This window comes from Ahaetulla prasina, chromosome 2 (assembly GCF_028640845.1).
Source record: "Ahaetulla prasina isolate Xishuangbanna chromosome 2, ASM2864084v1, whole genome shotgun sequence".
In the NCBI taxonomy this organism is placed as follows: domain Eukaryota; kingdom Metazoa; phylum Chordata; class Lepidosauria; order Squamata; family Colubridae; genus Ahaetulla; species Ahaetulla prasina.
In genome coordinates, this window is record NC_080540.1 from 287,434,625 (window position 1) to 287,451,373 (window position 16,749).

Below are 16,749 nucleotides of genomic sequence, written 5' to 3' on the forward strand. Positions count from 1 at the left end.
TGCGGTGGCTCATGCAGGTGGCGCCCGGGAAGGAGGCGGCTGCGGGGGCTGCTGCGGGAGCCGCTGGTGCTGCTGGTGCTGTTGATGCTGCTGCCGCCGCCGTTGCTGCCGCCAGGAGAGGCCGTCGCCAGCCCGGCCCTGCCGCGCCGAGCGCCCCGGCCACGCTGCTGGCTGCTGGAGGAGGCGGAGGGGAGGACGGAGGCGAGCAGCGGCGGCGGCGGCGGCGGCGGCGGCGGACGGCAACGGGTGGGCGGAGGTGATGTCACGGCTCTGCCCAGCCCTGCCCAGGCGAGGCCAGCAAAAGGGCCGGGCGGGGCGACTGAGGACGGGCTCGCAGCCCAGCTGAGCCGCTACGGAGGGAGGGAGAGCGGGCCGCAGGGCTCCGGAAGGCAAACGGGAGGCGTCACACCGATAGACTGCTGGGATCCACCGGGATAGACTGCTGCTGGAGCTGGAGGCTCGAAGGAAGGGAAGGGAGAGGGGTGGTGGAGCTCAAGGTTCTTTAGCCCTAGACACCTGCCCGCTAGAGAAGGAGGAGATCGGGCCGCCAGTCTCCGGGAAGGTAGACGGCGGTTCTTACCGGGATAGACTGCTGCTGGAGCTGGAGGCTCGAAGGAAGGGAAGGGAGGGTGGCTGAGGACGGGCTCGCTTAAGGCTCTTCCAAAGCAGCCCTGCTGAACCGCCACGGAGGGAGGGAGGGGCCGCTAGGCTCCAGGAAGGCAAACGGGAGGCGTCACCGGGATAGACTGCTGCTGGAGCTGGAGGCTCGAAGGAAGGGGAAGGGGAGGGGTGGCTGAGGACGGGCTCGTTTAAGGCTCTTCCAAAGCAGCCCTGCTAAACCGCTACGGAAGGGAGGGAGAGCGGGGCCGCAGTAACTGAGAAAAGCCTGACGAGGGGCGGCTGGGCTACCTTCTGGCCTCGCGAGTCGGCCGTCCGTCCGTCCGTCACTTCTCGGCTCGGCAGCCGGTTTTGAAAAAGGTTCCGTCGCTGGGTTTCGGGACTTTTGTTTTTTTTTTTAAAAAAAAAACACCACCTTCCCCTTTTCTCCCTAGTTGGGGGCGTTTTCCCAGTTCCCTGTTTTTTTTCCGCCCTTGCCTGTTGAGTTTTACCTGACAAGTTTCTTGCGCTTCCCCTCGACCTCCCCTCCCTCCCTCCGTCCCTTTCCCCTTCCCCCCTCCCCTCCCCTCCCCTGTCTTGTTTGTAGCCCCAGCGTCCCCTTTCGGTTGTATTTAAATCCAGAGCTTGAAACCTCCTCAGTGGGAGGAGAGGAAACGTGCGATTTGGCAGCTGACCGCCCTTGCCGGGGCTGGGTAAGGAGAGCCCTAGACGGCCTGCGGCGCCGGGGGGGGGGAGGGAGAAAAAGAAGAAGCAGCCAAGAAAAAAGGGGTGGGGTGGGGTGGGGGAAATGAATTTAGGAGGGCGAGCGTGTGTGTGTGTGTGTGTGTGTGTGTGTGTGTGTGTCTGCGCTACCGTCACCATGAGGAATGCCAGCTATTTCTTTGAAGGGGCGGTGTAGCCAGGCGCCCTTCCTTCGCTTGAAACCGGGAGGGTTTTCACTCTTCGCCCCCGCGTGTGTATTTGTCAACAATTATAACTCTTCGGTCGGGTCCCTTGCCTTGCCTCGCCTCCTCGTGCCTCTGTCAACGCTGTCAACAATTATAACCAACGCTGGGTAATTGTGCGTGAGGGGTGCGCGGTGTCCACATAGGAATAAGACGCATGCGCGCACTAACGAGAGCTAGCTGCCTGCGGTAGAAAGGACTCGCTGCAAGAGGAAGGGCTGAACGGCTTGGCTCGAGTATAAGCCGAGGGGGCGCTTTTCAGCACAAAAAACGTGCTGAAAAACTCGGCTTATACTCGAGTATATACGGTAATGAAAAATGGTGAGCTGTCACCTCGAACTCTTAATAAACCTTCACATAATTCAGGGGTTCAAGAAAACTGACATAGTAGTAAACTCAGACCTTTGATCCAAGAACTGAGACATTTTCCCCATGCGTGGATGTCAAACAGCACACATACCATCTCACAAATTGTCTCAAGGAAAAGAAAATGTTTTGTAATAGGAAGAAAACAGGGGTGAAGCACTATAACTTCACTGCTCAGCAGGTGATCCACAGAACAACATTCAACTTTTTTTTTTGGTCAAATACTATTATTTTTGTGTGATAACCACAAGCATCAAAAGTGCCATGCAGTAATCAAGTTATAAATAGAGCCTCTTCTTGGGCTTGAAGTTAAAAAGGAGCAACCTATGATACTATTTCCCACGGCTAAAAGCAAGAAACCTAGATAGACAGGTTAACTTGGGAGAAATCCCTGTGCAAAATGAAGTTTTAGAACAGGGGTGTCAAACTCAAGGTCCACAGGCTGGATCCGACCCATGGGATGCTTAGTTCTGGCCTGTGCAGCTGCCCCAGTGGTAAAATCCAAATTTTTTTACTACCGGTTCTGTGGGTGTGGCTTGGTGAGCGTGGTGTAACTTGGTGGGCATGGCTTGATGGGCGCGGCAGGGGAAGGGTACTGCAAAATCCCCATTCCCACCCCACTCTGGGGGAAGGATACTACAAAATCCCCATTCCCACTCTACTCTCAGGCCAGACAGAGGTGGTATTAGCCAGTTCGCCAAACTACTCAAAATTTCCGGTACTGATTTTCTAAACTGCTCAAAATTTCCGCTACCGGTTCTCCAGAATCTGTCAGAACCTTCTGGATTTCAACTCTGGGCTGCCCTGGAAACGATGAAGGACTGGCCCTTGTTGCCTCTGCCAGCAAAAATGGAGCTGAGGCTCCCAGGCTCGGTTTTTGGCCTTTTTCATTGGCAGAGGGCTGCAGGAGGCTGTCGTGGCCAAAAACAGGGCTCGGGAGCCTGTTTTCACTGGCAGAGCACTTGGGCCACCACAGGTGCCCCAGACACAAGTGTCATCAAGCTGGCCACATCCACCTTGGCCACACCCACCCCAATCCCTCAAGGTCACACAAAACCTTGTTGTGGCCCTCAATGAAATCGAGTTGGACACCCCTGTTTTTGAGTGTACATCAGGGGTGAAATGCTCTTGGTTCAGACCGGATTGCCCAATATGGTAGCAATGGCGGCGGGTGGTTCGGAGAACCAGTAGCAAAAATCCCTCCCCCCACTTCCCCCCTCCCCCCACATGCCCAGCTGAGTCTCGCGATCATCAGAGGTTTTTTTTTTTTTACTTTTAAAAGCATTTTTTCTTCGGGTGAAAAAATGCTTTTAAAAGTAAAAAAAAAAACCTCTGATGATCGCGAGACTCACCTGGGATTGTCACAATCCTTTCAAAGCATTTTTTTTTCTACAAGCTCTTTGGCTGAAGAGGTTGTAGAAAAAAATGCTTTTAAAAGAAAAAAAAAAGTTGGCCACGCTCACCCAGTCATATTAACCCCATCACCACCAAGCCGTGCTCACAGAACCGGTAGTAAAAAAATGAAAATGAGATTTTGGAATGCAATGCATAGTTGTGGTTTTTAAAATTTTCAGCAACAAAATAATGCGTATTTACAGCAAAAATATATGCAGAAAAGTAGCAGGCTTCCTATTATACAGAAGGCAACAAACTGATGAGACATCAGCCAAGGAATTTCCAAACAGCCTGTAAAATCTGGAAGCACTTTCCACGTTGAATATTTAGAACATCAAGTAAATGCACTAATAAAGGCGGAAAAGAGAGGAGACATAACTTCCAGGAAGCAGGCAGATGTTAAATGGAGAGAGAGAGAGAAAAAAAAGCAAAGCTGAAAACTAACAAAATTATCAGCAGTGCAGTAGAAAACAAAATAAATGCAATTAGCCCCTTGTGATTGTGTGTTTGCTTATTTATTTTGATTTCTCTTCTGATTTCTTTCCTTGAGTGAGTGCTAACAAGCCAAGAAATAGTTAAAGAAGAGCAAAGATTGCTTTCAAAGCAAGGCACTAGCAAGCTCATTTGTAGGTGTTCTCCCAATTAGCAATACCAAATCTGTCAAGACTCAGGTGGAGAATAATCTTCAAATGTTTCCTTTCGCTATAGCAATCAGCCTTAAAAACAAGCTAAACAGCACTTGGAAGAGGGAAGAACAGGACTAAACTATTTGTCAGATGTCATGAATTAATTCTTTGCAGAGAAAAAAATAATGGAGGCGAAGACTATTTGTGATTCATTGCTCTCTGGCACATAAACTAAGTTTTGACCTAGTAAACTTAGTGAAAACCAGTGGTGAAATCTGAACTGGTTTACTACCGGTTCGTTAGCTGCACCAAATGCGAGGTGCGTGTGCTCAGTGCATGCCAAAAGGAGGCATGGGGTAAGTAGAGATGTGCGCTGGGGGGGAGGGGGGTGATCAGCTGCAGCACACAATCTTTTTTTTTTTTTTACTTTTAAAAGCACCCGCTGCCATTGCTACCGGATCAGCCGATCCATTCCGAACTGGAAGCATTTCACCCCTGTTAAAAACTACTGTACTGAAAACTAAGTTTTAACTAACAACCCTGTTATCCTTTCTCAACGCATTGAAGACCTGGCTTTTCCCCTGGGAATTTGGTCAGGTGGGTACATGAGTTGTGTTATTATTCGTGTGTTTTTGTTTCTTGGTGAATGGATGCCGTGTGGTTATATATGGTTTCCTGAATTTTAATATTTGCCAAAATAAACAAACTAATGGCCCATCAAACAAATCAGCCCAGAGTTCTCAACGGAGGCTCAAATTATCCTATCTTGGACATGTTATGGGAAGATCTAGTTCTCTGGAAAAAGGAGCTAAAGTTGGGAAAGGTGGAAAGAAATAGAAGAAGAAAATGGCCAGCAGCAAGTGGATGGCCTATATTACAGTAGCGATGAGTGCACCATTGGGGGACCTGAAAGTTCAGGTTAGGAACAGATCAACTAGAGCCATGGTGGTGCTGTAGTTAGAACACAGTATTTCAGGATGACTCTGCCTGCTGCCTGGAGATCGATCCTGATCAGTACATATGTTACATATAGTGGTGGGATTCAAATAATTTAACAACCGGTTCTCCGCCCTAATGACCGGCTGGGTGGGTGTGGCCCTGGTGGGTGTGGCCAGGAAGTGTGACAGGCAGCACTTGGCCTCCTGCACCCCCCTGGGAGCAAAAACAGCCCGCGGGGTCAATGCATTGCTCCCCCCATGCCCTCTTTTGGGCCTAGTAGGCCTCCCTGCAGCCTTCTGGGAGCGAAAACGGGCCGTGGGGGGGAAGCGCACGCCCCATTTTGGGCCTAGGATACCTCCATGCACTTACCTGGGAGCCAAAATGGGGTGCATTGTGACACCCGGGGTGGAGATGGCAGTGCCAGCTAGCTTTTTAACTACCAGTTCGCCTGAACCTGCCTAAACCAGCTGAATCCCACCACTGGTTACATATACAGGTAACATAGACAGTGGATAATGAATGAGTAATGAAACTCCTCCAAGAAAACAACTAAGCTAAGAGAGCATCAAGGAGCCCAGCATCATCAACATTAAAACATTGAAGAGTTCAATCTGCATCAGTATGGTGACATACGTGAACCAATGACGTTCAACAACAGAGGAAAGAAAGTGAAACTCTACTATCGTCCTTTGCCTTCTCCAAGAAGCTGTCTAAGCTGTCAGACTTCAAAACAAGGCACTAACAAGCTCATTTGTAGGTGTTCTCCCAATTAGCAATACCAAATCTGTCAAGACTCAGGTGGAGAATAATCTGCAAAAAAAGCTCTAAGAGTTGTAAACCTAATTTTGCGTAGCTTCTTTTCCAAAAACACCACACTACAAACCAGAGCATATAAAACATTTGCTAGACCAATTCTAGAATACAGCTCGCCTGTTTGGAACCCTCACCACATCTCTGACATCAATACAATTGAACGTGTCCAGAAATATTTTACAAGAAGAGTTCTCCATTCCTCTGAAAACAACAAAATACCTTATCCCACCAGACTTGAAATCCTAGGCTTAGAAAACTTGGAACTCCGTCGCCTTCGACAAGACAAGACCTAAGTTTAACTCACAGAATCATCTATTGTAATGTCCTTCCTGTCAAAGACTACTTCAGCTTTAATTGCAATAATACAAGGGCAACCAATAGATTTAAACTTAATGTTAACCGCTTTAATCTAGATTGCAGAAAATATGACTTCTGTAACAGAATCATCAGTGCTTGGAATACTTTACCTGACTCTGTGGTCTCTTCCCATAATCCTAAAAGCTTTAAACAAAAACTTTCAACTATGGACCTCACCCCATTCCTAAGAGGACCATAAGGGGCGTGCATAAGCGCACAAACGTGCCTACCGTTCCTGTCTTATTGTTTTATTTTCTTCTTCCTATATATATATATGCTTATACCTCCTAACATTTACTCATATATATGTTTATATACTATATAATCTTTTTGTATGATGTTGTGACAAAATAAATAAATAAATAAATAAATAAATAAATAAATAAATAAATGTTTCCTTTAGATATAGCAATCAGCCTTAAAAACAAGCTAAACAGCACTTGGAAGAGGGAAGAACAGGACTAAACTATTTGTCAGATGTCATGAATTAATTCTTTGCAGAGAAAAAAATAATGGAGGCGAAGACTATTTGCTCTGGCACATAAACTAAGTTTTGACCTAGTAAACTTAGTGAAAACTAGTGGTGAAATATGAACTGGTTTACTACCGGTTTGTTAGCTGCACCAAATGCGAGATGTGTGTGCTCAGTGCATGCGAAAAGGAGGCATGGGGTAAGTAGAGATGTGCGCTGGGGGGGGGGTGATTAGCTGTGGCGCACAATCTTTTTTTTTACTTTTAAAAGCACCCGCTGCCATTGCTACCGGATCAGCCGATCCATTCCGAACTGGAAGCATTTCACCCCTGTTAAAAACTACTGTACCGAAAACTAAGTTTTAACTAACAACCCTATTAGCCTTTCGCAAGGCATTGAAGACCTGGCTTTTCCCCTGGGAATTTGGTCAGGTGGGTACATGAGTTGTGTTATTATTCGTGTGTTTTTGTTTCTTGGTGAATGGATGCCGTGTGGTTATATATGGTTTCCTGAATTTTAATATTTGCCAAAATAAACAAACTAATGGCCCATCAAACAAATCAGCCCAGAGTTCTCAACGGAGGCTCAAATTATCCTACCTTGGACATGTTATGGGAAGATCTAGTTCTCTGGAAAAAGGAGCTAAAGTTGGGAAAGGTGGAAAGAAATAGAAGAAAATGGCCAGCAGCAAGTGGATAGCCTATATTACAGTAGCAATGAGTGCACCATTGGGGGACCTGAAAATTCAGGTTAGGAACAGATCAACTAGAGCCATGGTGGTGCTGTAGTTAGAACACAGTATTTCAGGATGACTCTGCCTGCTGCCTGGAGTTCGATCCTGACCAGTACATATGTTACATATAGTGGTGGGATTCAAATAATTTAACAACTGGTTCTCCGCCCTAATGACCGGCTGGGTGGGTGTGGCCCTGGTGGGTGTGGCCAGGAAGTGTGACAGGCAGCACTTGGCCTCCCGCACCCCCCTGGGAGCAAAAACGGCCCGCGGGGTCAATGCATTGCTCCCCCCATGCCCTCTTTTGAGCCTAGTAGGCCTCTCTGCAGCCTTCTGGGAGCGAAAACGGGCCATGGGGGGGAAGCGCACGCCCCATTTTGGGCCTAGGATACCTCCATGCACTTATCTGGGAGCCAAAATGGGGTGCATTGTGACACCCGGGGTGGAGATGGCAGTGCCAGCTAGCCTTTTAACTACCAGTTCGCCTGAACCTGCCTAAACCAGCTGAATCCCACCACTGGTTACATATATAGATAACATATACAGTGGATAATGAATGAGTAATGAAACTCCTGCAAGAAAACAACTAAGCTAAGAGAGCATCAAGGAGCCCAGCATCATCAACATTAAAACATTGAAGAGTTCAATCTGCATCAGTATGGTGACGTACGTGAACCAATGACATTCAACAACAGAGGAAAGAAAGTGAAAACTCTACTATCGCCCTTTGCCTTCTCCAAGAAGCTGTCTAAGCTGTCAGACTTCAAAACAAGCATCTCTATTGTTCTTCCCCACAATCTACTAGCAATGGGAACAAAGTCCCAAGGCTGCTGTTCAGTTCCAGGAGGACTATAGTGCTGGGAGAGAAACACTAAAGAAAGAATGATAATTGTTCCCTGTGAATTCATAACCTCTCTTCTATAGACACAACAAGATAGTCAACGGTGGTGTTTTTTTTATTTTCTCAAATGACTTACGTACTCACACGGTTCCTTTTCACAGTGCTAATAAATAAGCATTCGCTCTGTAAAATAATTCCGCCGCAGAAAATCTGCAAAACCCAAACCGTCCTTTCAAAAGAATTGAAAATTATAAGGTCATCTGATGGCCTTCCTAACCAGGATCAGTACTCAGCAACGAAGAATGTGATATAAGAGGCAAAAATAGTTCTTTCTACTTACCCAATACTGATAACTCAGCTGATGCACTACTGTTCTCATCTCTGTATGTGACCACACAGGTATAAATTCCGGAGTCATCATCCGTTGCATTAGAAATCAATAAGTTACTGCCAGCCAAGAGTGAATATTTTTTGGCCCTGAAAGATTGACATAATATCACTGTTTCAAGTAAGACAATATACACGGGTCATTTTCTCTATGGGTTGATTTATTTTAGATTTCTATCACAACTTTTCTTTTGCTCAAAGATCTGAAACATGGCAATTCCATTCTTTTATAGTTTGACTCAGGGAGTCAAGCTATTCTCCAAAGCACCTGAGGGTAGAACAAGAAGCAACGGGTGGAAACTAATCAAGGAGAAAAGCAACTTAGAACTAAGGAGAAATTTCCTGACAGTTAGAAACAATTAATCATTGGAACGATTTGCCTGCAGAAGTTTTAAATGCTCCAACACTGGAAATTTTTAAGAAAATGTTGGATAACCATTTGTCTGAAATGGTGTAGGGTTTCCTGCCTGGGCAGAGGGTTGGACTAGAAGATCTCCAAAGTCCCTTCCAACTCTGTTGTTGTTGTTGTTGTTGTTGTTGTTGTTGTTGTTGTTGTTGTTGTTATTATTATTATTATTATTATTATTATTATTATTATTATTATCTCCAATCTTGGCAACTTTAAGCCTGGTGGACTTCAACTCCCAGAATTGAGAGGATTCTCAACAGGATTCTGGGAGTTGAAGTCCACCAGGTTGGACTTCAAGGTTGGAGACCCCTGTTCTAGGAAACACCAAGATTTCTAGCTTCTCAGTGAAGTATGGCAAGGATGAAAGAATGGAGAAATTTTGTGTATTTATTTAAAACATGAATGTAGCCCCCCCTCCCCCCGCCATCTTATCACAAACTGGGAAACTCCCAATTTAAAATTAAAATGACAGAAAACCATTTAAAAACTATTAAAACCTATTATAATAACAATATTTTATAATAATAGATAAAATTAATGGTTAATGATGGATAATAGTTTGTACATAAATATGATGTTGGAAAATGGAAATAAAAATTATTTTTAAAAAAAACTATTAAAACCAAATGCATTTTTAAAAAAAAACTGGCACTAAATTAAGGCTTCATTGTGTAGGCACCTCATCGTATCCCAGCACTTGGGGTGTGTATGTGTGTGTGAGAAAGCAGGTCTTTAAAAAAGGCTAGGCATGTGGTGGGCTCCAAACTTCAGGATGAAGAATGTTCCATAAGGCACAGACAGGCTTCCTAGCTACCATAAGGTGCCAATGTTAAAAGGAAAGGCTTAGGAGCATTCCAACCTACCTGACTGATAGTTCAAGTACTGTAGATGTCCTGAGAGAAAAGATGTCCCACATATAACCTGGCTTTATGCCACAGAGAGCTTTACAGGTGACACTTTAAAACAATGTTTTCAAACCTTGGGCATTCCCATGTGTGTGGACTTCAAATCCCAGAATTCCACAGCCAGCATGGCTAGTAAATGAAAATTCTGGGAGCTGAAGTCCAAATACCTGGAAATCATCAAGGTTGGGAAATATTGCTTTAAATGCTTCTACCTATGGACAGGAGTTTGAGGTTTTGCTCGAATGACAAAACAGAATAACAGAGTCGGAAGGGACTTTGGGGGTCTTCTAGTCCAGCCTCCTGCTCAATCCTATTTCAGACAATTTCTTCTTAAAAACTTCCAGTGTTGAACCATTCACAACTTCTGGAGGCAAACTGTTCCATTGATTAATTGTTCTGTCTCCTTAAATCTAGGTTGGCTCTCTCCTTGATTAGTTTCCATCAATAACTTCTTCTCCTGCCTTCAGGTGCTTTGGAAAAATAGATTGACTCCCTCTTCTTTGTGGCTGCCCCTGAGATATTGGAACACTGCTATCATGTCACCCCTGGTCCTTCTTTTCATTAAATTCTCACGGCACCAGGCATTGCAAGCTCTTCCCTTTCCATATGCAAATGCAACATCAGGATCCACATAGAAAAGGGATGGGGCAAATCCACAAAACTGACTGCATCCAACAAACACTACAGCTTTGGTTCTTCCTGTCCCTTCTTCCTGTTGGGATTATTGCAAAGATTGGAAGGCAAATATTGCAAGTGATGTACAGAAAAATGTGATGTACGCTTCTATTTCAGTGTTCTAAAATTTTATGTCAGCTCAGGGAAGGTTGGTGAGGATTATGAACCCTTGGGATGTTATATACAGGTCTAATTCTCCCTGTGCCATGTCTCAAATTTTGTTACTCTTGCAGATTTGGGAGTTCAAACAACAAGAAGGAAGAGGTCACAGATCAGTTTTTAATAACCTGAGCAATTTTGAGATGTGTGAGAACTCAAAGAAACAAACAAACAAACAAAAAAGCTCTCGGCTCTTTCCCTTAGGTGAAAAATGCTCCAAAGATTGAAGGTCATGGCAAAAAGACACTTCTGCTAGATCCCACCAGACAAAATTCTTTGAACTCTTACAGGTAGTCTTCAAGTTACAACTGTAATGGACCCTGCCCACTATTGTTGTGACAACAGTCATTGGTCGGGAATGGTAATATGGCCGACTGGATTTTATGATCTTTTTTTGTGGAAGTTAAGTGAATGCGGGGGCCTTAAAGCAGGAGTCTCCAGCTTGGCAATTTTAAGCCTGGAGGACTTTAACTTCCAGAATTTCCCCAGCCAGAAATTCTGGGAGTTGAAGTCTTCCAGGCTTAAAGTTGCCAAGGTTGGAGACCCCGGCCTTAAAGCAAATTAATTGTTTGCTACCAGAAATGAGTGCTGGTTTTGGGGGGAAATGGTCTAGTGATTAAGGCACTAGGCTATAAAGCAGGAGTCTATGAGTTCAAGTCTATGAGTTCAAGTCCTGCTTTAGCCATGAAAACCAGCGGGATGACTTTGGACCAATCACATCCTCTCATCCCAATTCACCTCACAGGGTTGTTGTTGTGTGGAAAATAGGAGGAGGAAGAAGTGTGGGGCACGTTTGCCAACTTGAGTTACTTGTAGAACGAATAAAGGCTGGATATGAATAAAATAAGAAATGTCATAAAATGTGGTCATGTGACTGTGAAATAGTGCAAATGGCCATAAAGGATGACCATGTTGTAGGTACTGGAAGTGGGTCATATCTCCCCTTTTTCAGGTAACTTTGAATGGTCACTAAACAAATGGCTGTAAGTCTAGGACTACCAGTATTTATTTATCAATCAAACTTATACAGCCAGCCCTTCCATGGGTTTTAAATCCTCTACATACCTGAATGAGATTGGTTCATCTCCTCGCAGCCACGTAAATGCTGGGGCTGGATAGCCTGAAACACAGCACTCCAAAATGGCGTCTTTCCCTTCTACAACCACCACATTGGATGGTCTCTGAAGAAAAAATTGTTGCCTGTGCAATCCAGGATCTACAAAAAAGAAAGGAAGGAAGGAAGGAAGGGAGGGAGGGAGGGAGGGAGGGAGGGAGGAAGGAAAGAGAAAGAAAGAAAAAGAGAGAGAGAGAGAGAGAGAGAAAGAAAGAAAGAAAGAAAGAAAGAAAGAAAGAAAGAAAGAAAGAAAGAAAGAAAGAAAGAAAGAATGGTTATTCTATAACAACCACTTTATTTCTCTTAGTAACAATGGGGAACAGTGTTTAAATAATCACAGTGGGAATCTATTGTGTCATCTGAGGAGAGGAAATGTATAAGAGAAAAATGGCAGATAATGTTATTCAAGCTAGAACAACAGAAATGCCTATCCTTATCCTTTTTAAAATAATATTTTATTAGATTATAGCATCAGACATTAAAATACAAACAAAGAGAAAGGAGAATAACAAATAAGTATAGAAATCTTGGTGGCTGTATCAAGTACATTTCTTTGGTTAAGCACAGGGGTGGGAGGCATATTCATAGTTTGAGAGCTAACAGTATCCTCCTTCACTATGTGAAGAGCTGTATATTACCTAATAGAGGGAGAAAATAAAATATTTCAAATAGCGATTCTAGATAACAAGGCAGCCCAGCTTTCATTGTAAGCTTTCTCATGATTACTCCAGTACCGGAGGGGAAAAAAAATAGTGAGTGAGATTTTTTTTTTTTTTTGGATGAAATGCATCCTTTAAATAAAATCATTCCGAGATACATTAATAGGCCTCAATTGCAAAATAGGTCTCTTTCTTCCTCTGCAAATAACTTGCTTTTTCCCCATGAATCTCAATCACAGAGTAATAGTTATAATTTCGTGGAGATCAATGAGTTCAAAACCTCGCTTCTTGTTATCTTTGCTGCATTTCAACCCAGTCAATGAAGAGGATCCCACCACCTCTCTGGGTAATTGGTTCCATTATGAAGCGGATATTATCATCGGGGGATCCAAACTTTCATTTGGAATCTGCTTATATATAACTTAATCATTTTTTTCCCCTGCCCTGGAAGAAAAAGGCTCTTAAACATCCCCGAATGACAGTTCCTCTGATATTTGAACAAGTATGTTCAAATTATTATTCCCCCCCGCCCCCACACACAAATCTAAATGATCCCAGTTCCTTACAGGTAGTCCTCAACTTCCAACCATTTGTTTAGTGACTTTTCAAAGTTATAACGACACTGGGAAAAAAGCTTCTTATGACTGTGTTTCACTCCCAGGGTCACCTGATCAAAATTTGGATCCTCAGCAACGGATATGTCAGATATGTCAGGGTTCCAAGTAACACCCCCAACAAAATAAAACAAAATAAAACTCTGAGGCTTGAAGTCCCTCAAAGCTACATTTTATTAGAGATGTCATACTGGCACATCTGGAGAAACCCAAATCTGAAAGTTTCCAGGTTTTCCCCACCCAAATAAAAATTCAAGTCCCTGCCCAGCACCCACATGTCCATCACATAGTCCAATCAAATAGCGTCCCAACTGGAGATGCCTCCCAAGTCCATCCTTCCAGGTGCAGGGCAATTTGTCCTTGATTTTCTGAGGAAGGAATGTTATTATGACTATATATATCACCCTGGCTCCATACAATCCCCACTCCCAGTTTCCCACAGTAATAAACGTGGCAGGTCTGAGGCCTGTGCAAAAGATGGCTTCCAGGCCTGACAATGACGCCTGTGAAAAGATGGCTTCCAGGCCTGAATGTATTTATGACAGTTGCAGTGACCCAGGGTCACGTGATCACTTTTTACCAACTTCTGACAAGCAAAATTAATGGGGAAAGCTAGATTCATTTAAGAAATGTGTTCCTAACTTAGCAATTGCAATGATTCCCTTAACTGTGACAAATTTTTTTGGGATTGATTGTGATTGTACCTGTATTGGGGTCAATTTCTAATTTTCTGATCATCTTTACTGCCTTCTCTAAATCTATACTTATATAGTATCTTATCTTTTAGGATTAATATTATTTAATATTATTAACTAAATATTATTATTATTATTTATTATTATAAGTGTGTCAGCTGGATGTTCAGGCTGTATCTCCACTACCGGTTGAATACCATCTCTGATTAGGCTATGTTATCTTGGCAAATGAATACTTTCACTTTCAGGACGCAATTCACCTCGAAGCTCACATCTTCATTTTCCTGGTACAAACATTACAAACATAGGAGATGCGTTTTCCTTGCCATCTTAACATCTCAAAATCCTGCAGAAACATTATTGACGTCTGTTTCCTTCATTGTTAAAGGTAAAGGTTCCCCTTGCACATATGTGCTAGCCGTTCCTGACTCTAGGGTGCGGTGCTCATCTCCGTTTAAAAACTGAAGAGCCAGCACTGTCTGAAGACATCTCCGTGGTCATGTGGCCAGCATGACTCAACACCAAAGGCTCACGGAACGCTGTTACCTTCCCACCGAAGGTGGTCTCTATTTTTCTACTTGCATTTTTTATGTGCTTTCGAATGTGCTTACATGGCAGCACTACGGATTCGAACCACTGAACTGCTGACCTTTCAATCGACAATCTCAGTGTCTTAGCCCCTGAGCCACCATGTCCGTCTCCTTCATTGTTAATACCGCTCTTGTTCCTAGATCCACTGAACCCTAGAAGAGTATCTTCTTCTTTTTTTAGCATTCGGAAGTAAGCAATAATCGTTTTCTATGCAATTATCATGGCCATTTCTCAATAAAATAACTGTTCTCCCTCCTAGAAGTATAATTGATTTTCCCCAGCACAATTACCACAAAATGTCTCGTAATTATCATTACAACTTTTTCCACTTCTTACATTCTGAATTGCCTAAATGAAATGCAGTTACAATTGAAGAAACTGGGATGGGGAGAAAGATAGAGAACAGTAAACGATCAACTCAAAATTATTTTAATTGAATTAAGGGTTAAGTTTTATATAAGTTTAAAAACATGAATTTGATTGCTTCAGTTTACAATTTGAATAGGAACAATTAGAAAGCCATAATTTTCTACTGTGTTGTGTTATAGGAACTGAAGATTTCATAGAATTACATTTAACAAGGGAGGTTGTATTTGTCAATGCTTACAGGAAAAACAGAGTTGGAAGGGATCTTGAAGGTCTTCTAATCTAACCCCCTGCTCATGCAGAAGATCCTATATCATTCCAGACAAATGGTTGTGCAATCTCTTTTTGATCTCACCAAGATATACTGGACTGTGAAAATTAAATTAGCTTGTTAAAACAACATAAAACCTTCTTGTTCAGATTCCTACACTATCTCAGGTCCTTTTTTTGAACCCAGTGAGATAGAATGCCTCATTTAGATTTGACTGAAAAAAGGCAGATTAATCATCTCTTATCTGTACAGGAAGCGATCAAAAAACATTTGAAAGGGTGGCCAAAATCACTCAAGATGGCTGTCATGACGGCTGACTTAAAGCCCTGCCTTCTTTTTACTTACTTGCATGGACAACACACATTAAAAAGGGGAGGCATCAGTGGTGGGATTCAGCCAGTTTGCACCTATTCGGGAGAACCGATTGTTAACTTTCTAAGCAGTTCGGAGAACCGGTTGCTGGAAGAAATCTTATTTTGTTTTTGTTAAGTTTGGGTATTGACGAGGCAGGAGACCAGGTTAGTGACAACAGCTCTTTAATATAGTGTGACCCAGCAAAAGCTCTGGGGAAAAACCTCTCCTTATATACACTTCAGCCTGAGGCTGCATCCAATCAGAAGCGAGATATTTCCCGCCTAAAACTCCCGCCAAAACTTACAGTAATACATTACACTCCTTCCCTCCCAGAAGGCACTTTGCCGATATTTGCATATTACTTTTCTACGTAGTCCTGCAGGTACGTGGGGCGTCTCCTGACTCTCCCGGACCTGCGCAGTTCACTTTCAGGAGTTGAGTCGAGCTTGCCGGAGGGACTTTTCGTTCCTCTGAGCTCCTCCTCCCGGCCAACCGGCCCTGGATTATTTACCGGCTCGGATCTGCTGTCCTCTAGAGGGACCGGAGGGTGTCGCTGGACCTCGCCTGACTCAGATAAGTCTCTGTTTGGTTCTTGGCTTACGCTTTCTGTTTGTTCTCGGCTCCAGTCAGCTGTGGGGTTAATTATATCATAGTCAGGGCTGGTCTCGCCTAATTCTGCCTTATCGCTCAATCTGTTTCTTAATTGATCTATGTGGCGCCTCCAGATTCTGCCATCGTCTAGTTCCACTAGATAAGATTTGGGGCCCGTTTTGTCTATGACTATCCCCCTCTTCCAGTTAGGGCCGTCGCTGTAATTATGTGCCCACACTGAGTCTCCTATGTTTAACTCTCGGATTCTATCTGGTTTTGTTTTGAACCCGTCTGCGTGTAGTTGGTGTAGCCGGTCTAGCGGGCACCGTAGCTTCCGCCCCATTAATAGCTCGGCTGGGCTGCGGCGGTGGCCACAGGGGTCCTGTGTTGGACAGTTAGGAATCGTCGATTTGTGCCTGCCAATCGCCGGGCCGCCGTGATAGCGCTTCTTTGCACTCCGAACAAAGCGTTCAGCAAGGCCGCTCGACGCAGGGTGGAACGGCGCTGAGAGGGCATGTCGGATGCCCTCTTCAGCCAGGTACCCTTCAAATAATGCTGCGGTGAACTGTGGGCCGTTATCGGACACGAGGGTGTCCGGTAGCCCGTGCGTGGCGAAAAGGTGTTTTAGTGCTGAGATGACAGCTCCAGCGGTTGTGGATTTCATTAGGATGATCTCCAGCCATTTGGAGAATGCATCCACCACAATTAGAAATGTTTGGCCGTGGAAGGGGCCGGCAAAATCAATGTGTATGCGGGACCAAGGGCCTTGGGGTTTCTCCCACTCCAAAACTGGGGCCGTGGGTGGTAGTGGTCTGGATTCCTGACATACTTGGCATCGGCCAACCCTGTCACTGA

General features: G+C 44.3%; 1 protein-coding gene across 1 annotated transcript in view; it reads right to left on the reverse strand.

Moving 5' to 3' along the window:
- The window catches only part of DCC (DCC netrin 1 receptor), a 926,782-nt gene that overhangs the window by 697,701 nt on the left and 212,332 nt on the right, over positions 1-16,749 (reverse strand). Inside the window, exons 4-5 of the mRNA XM_058168106.1 lie at positions 11,705-11,855; positions 8,445-8,581 (exon numbers count right to left, since the gene is read on the reverse strand). Coding sequence (XP_058024089.1) covers positions 8,445-8,581; positions 11,705-11,855 — 288 coding nt within the window. The remainder of the gene's footprint in view (positions 1-8,444; positions 8,582-11,704; positions 11,856-16,749) is intronic.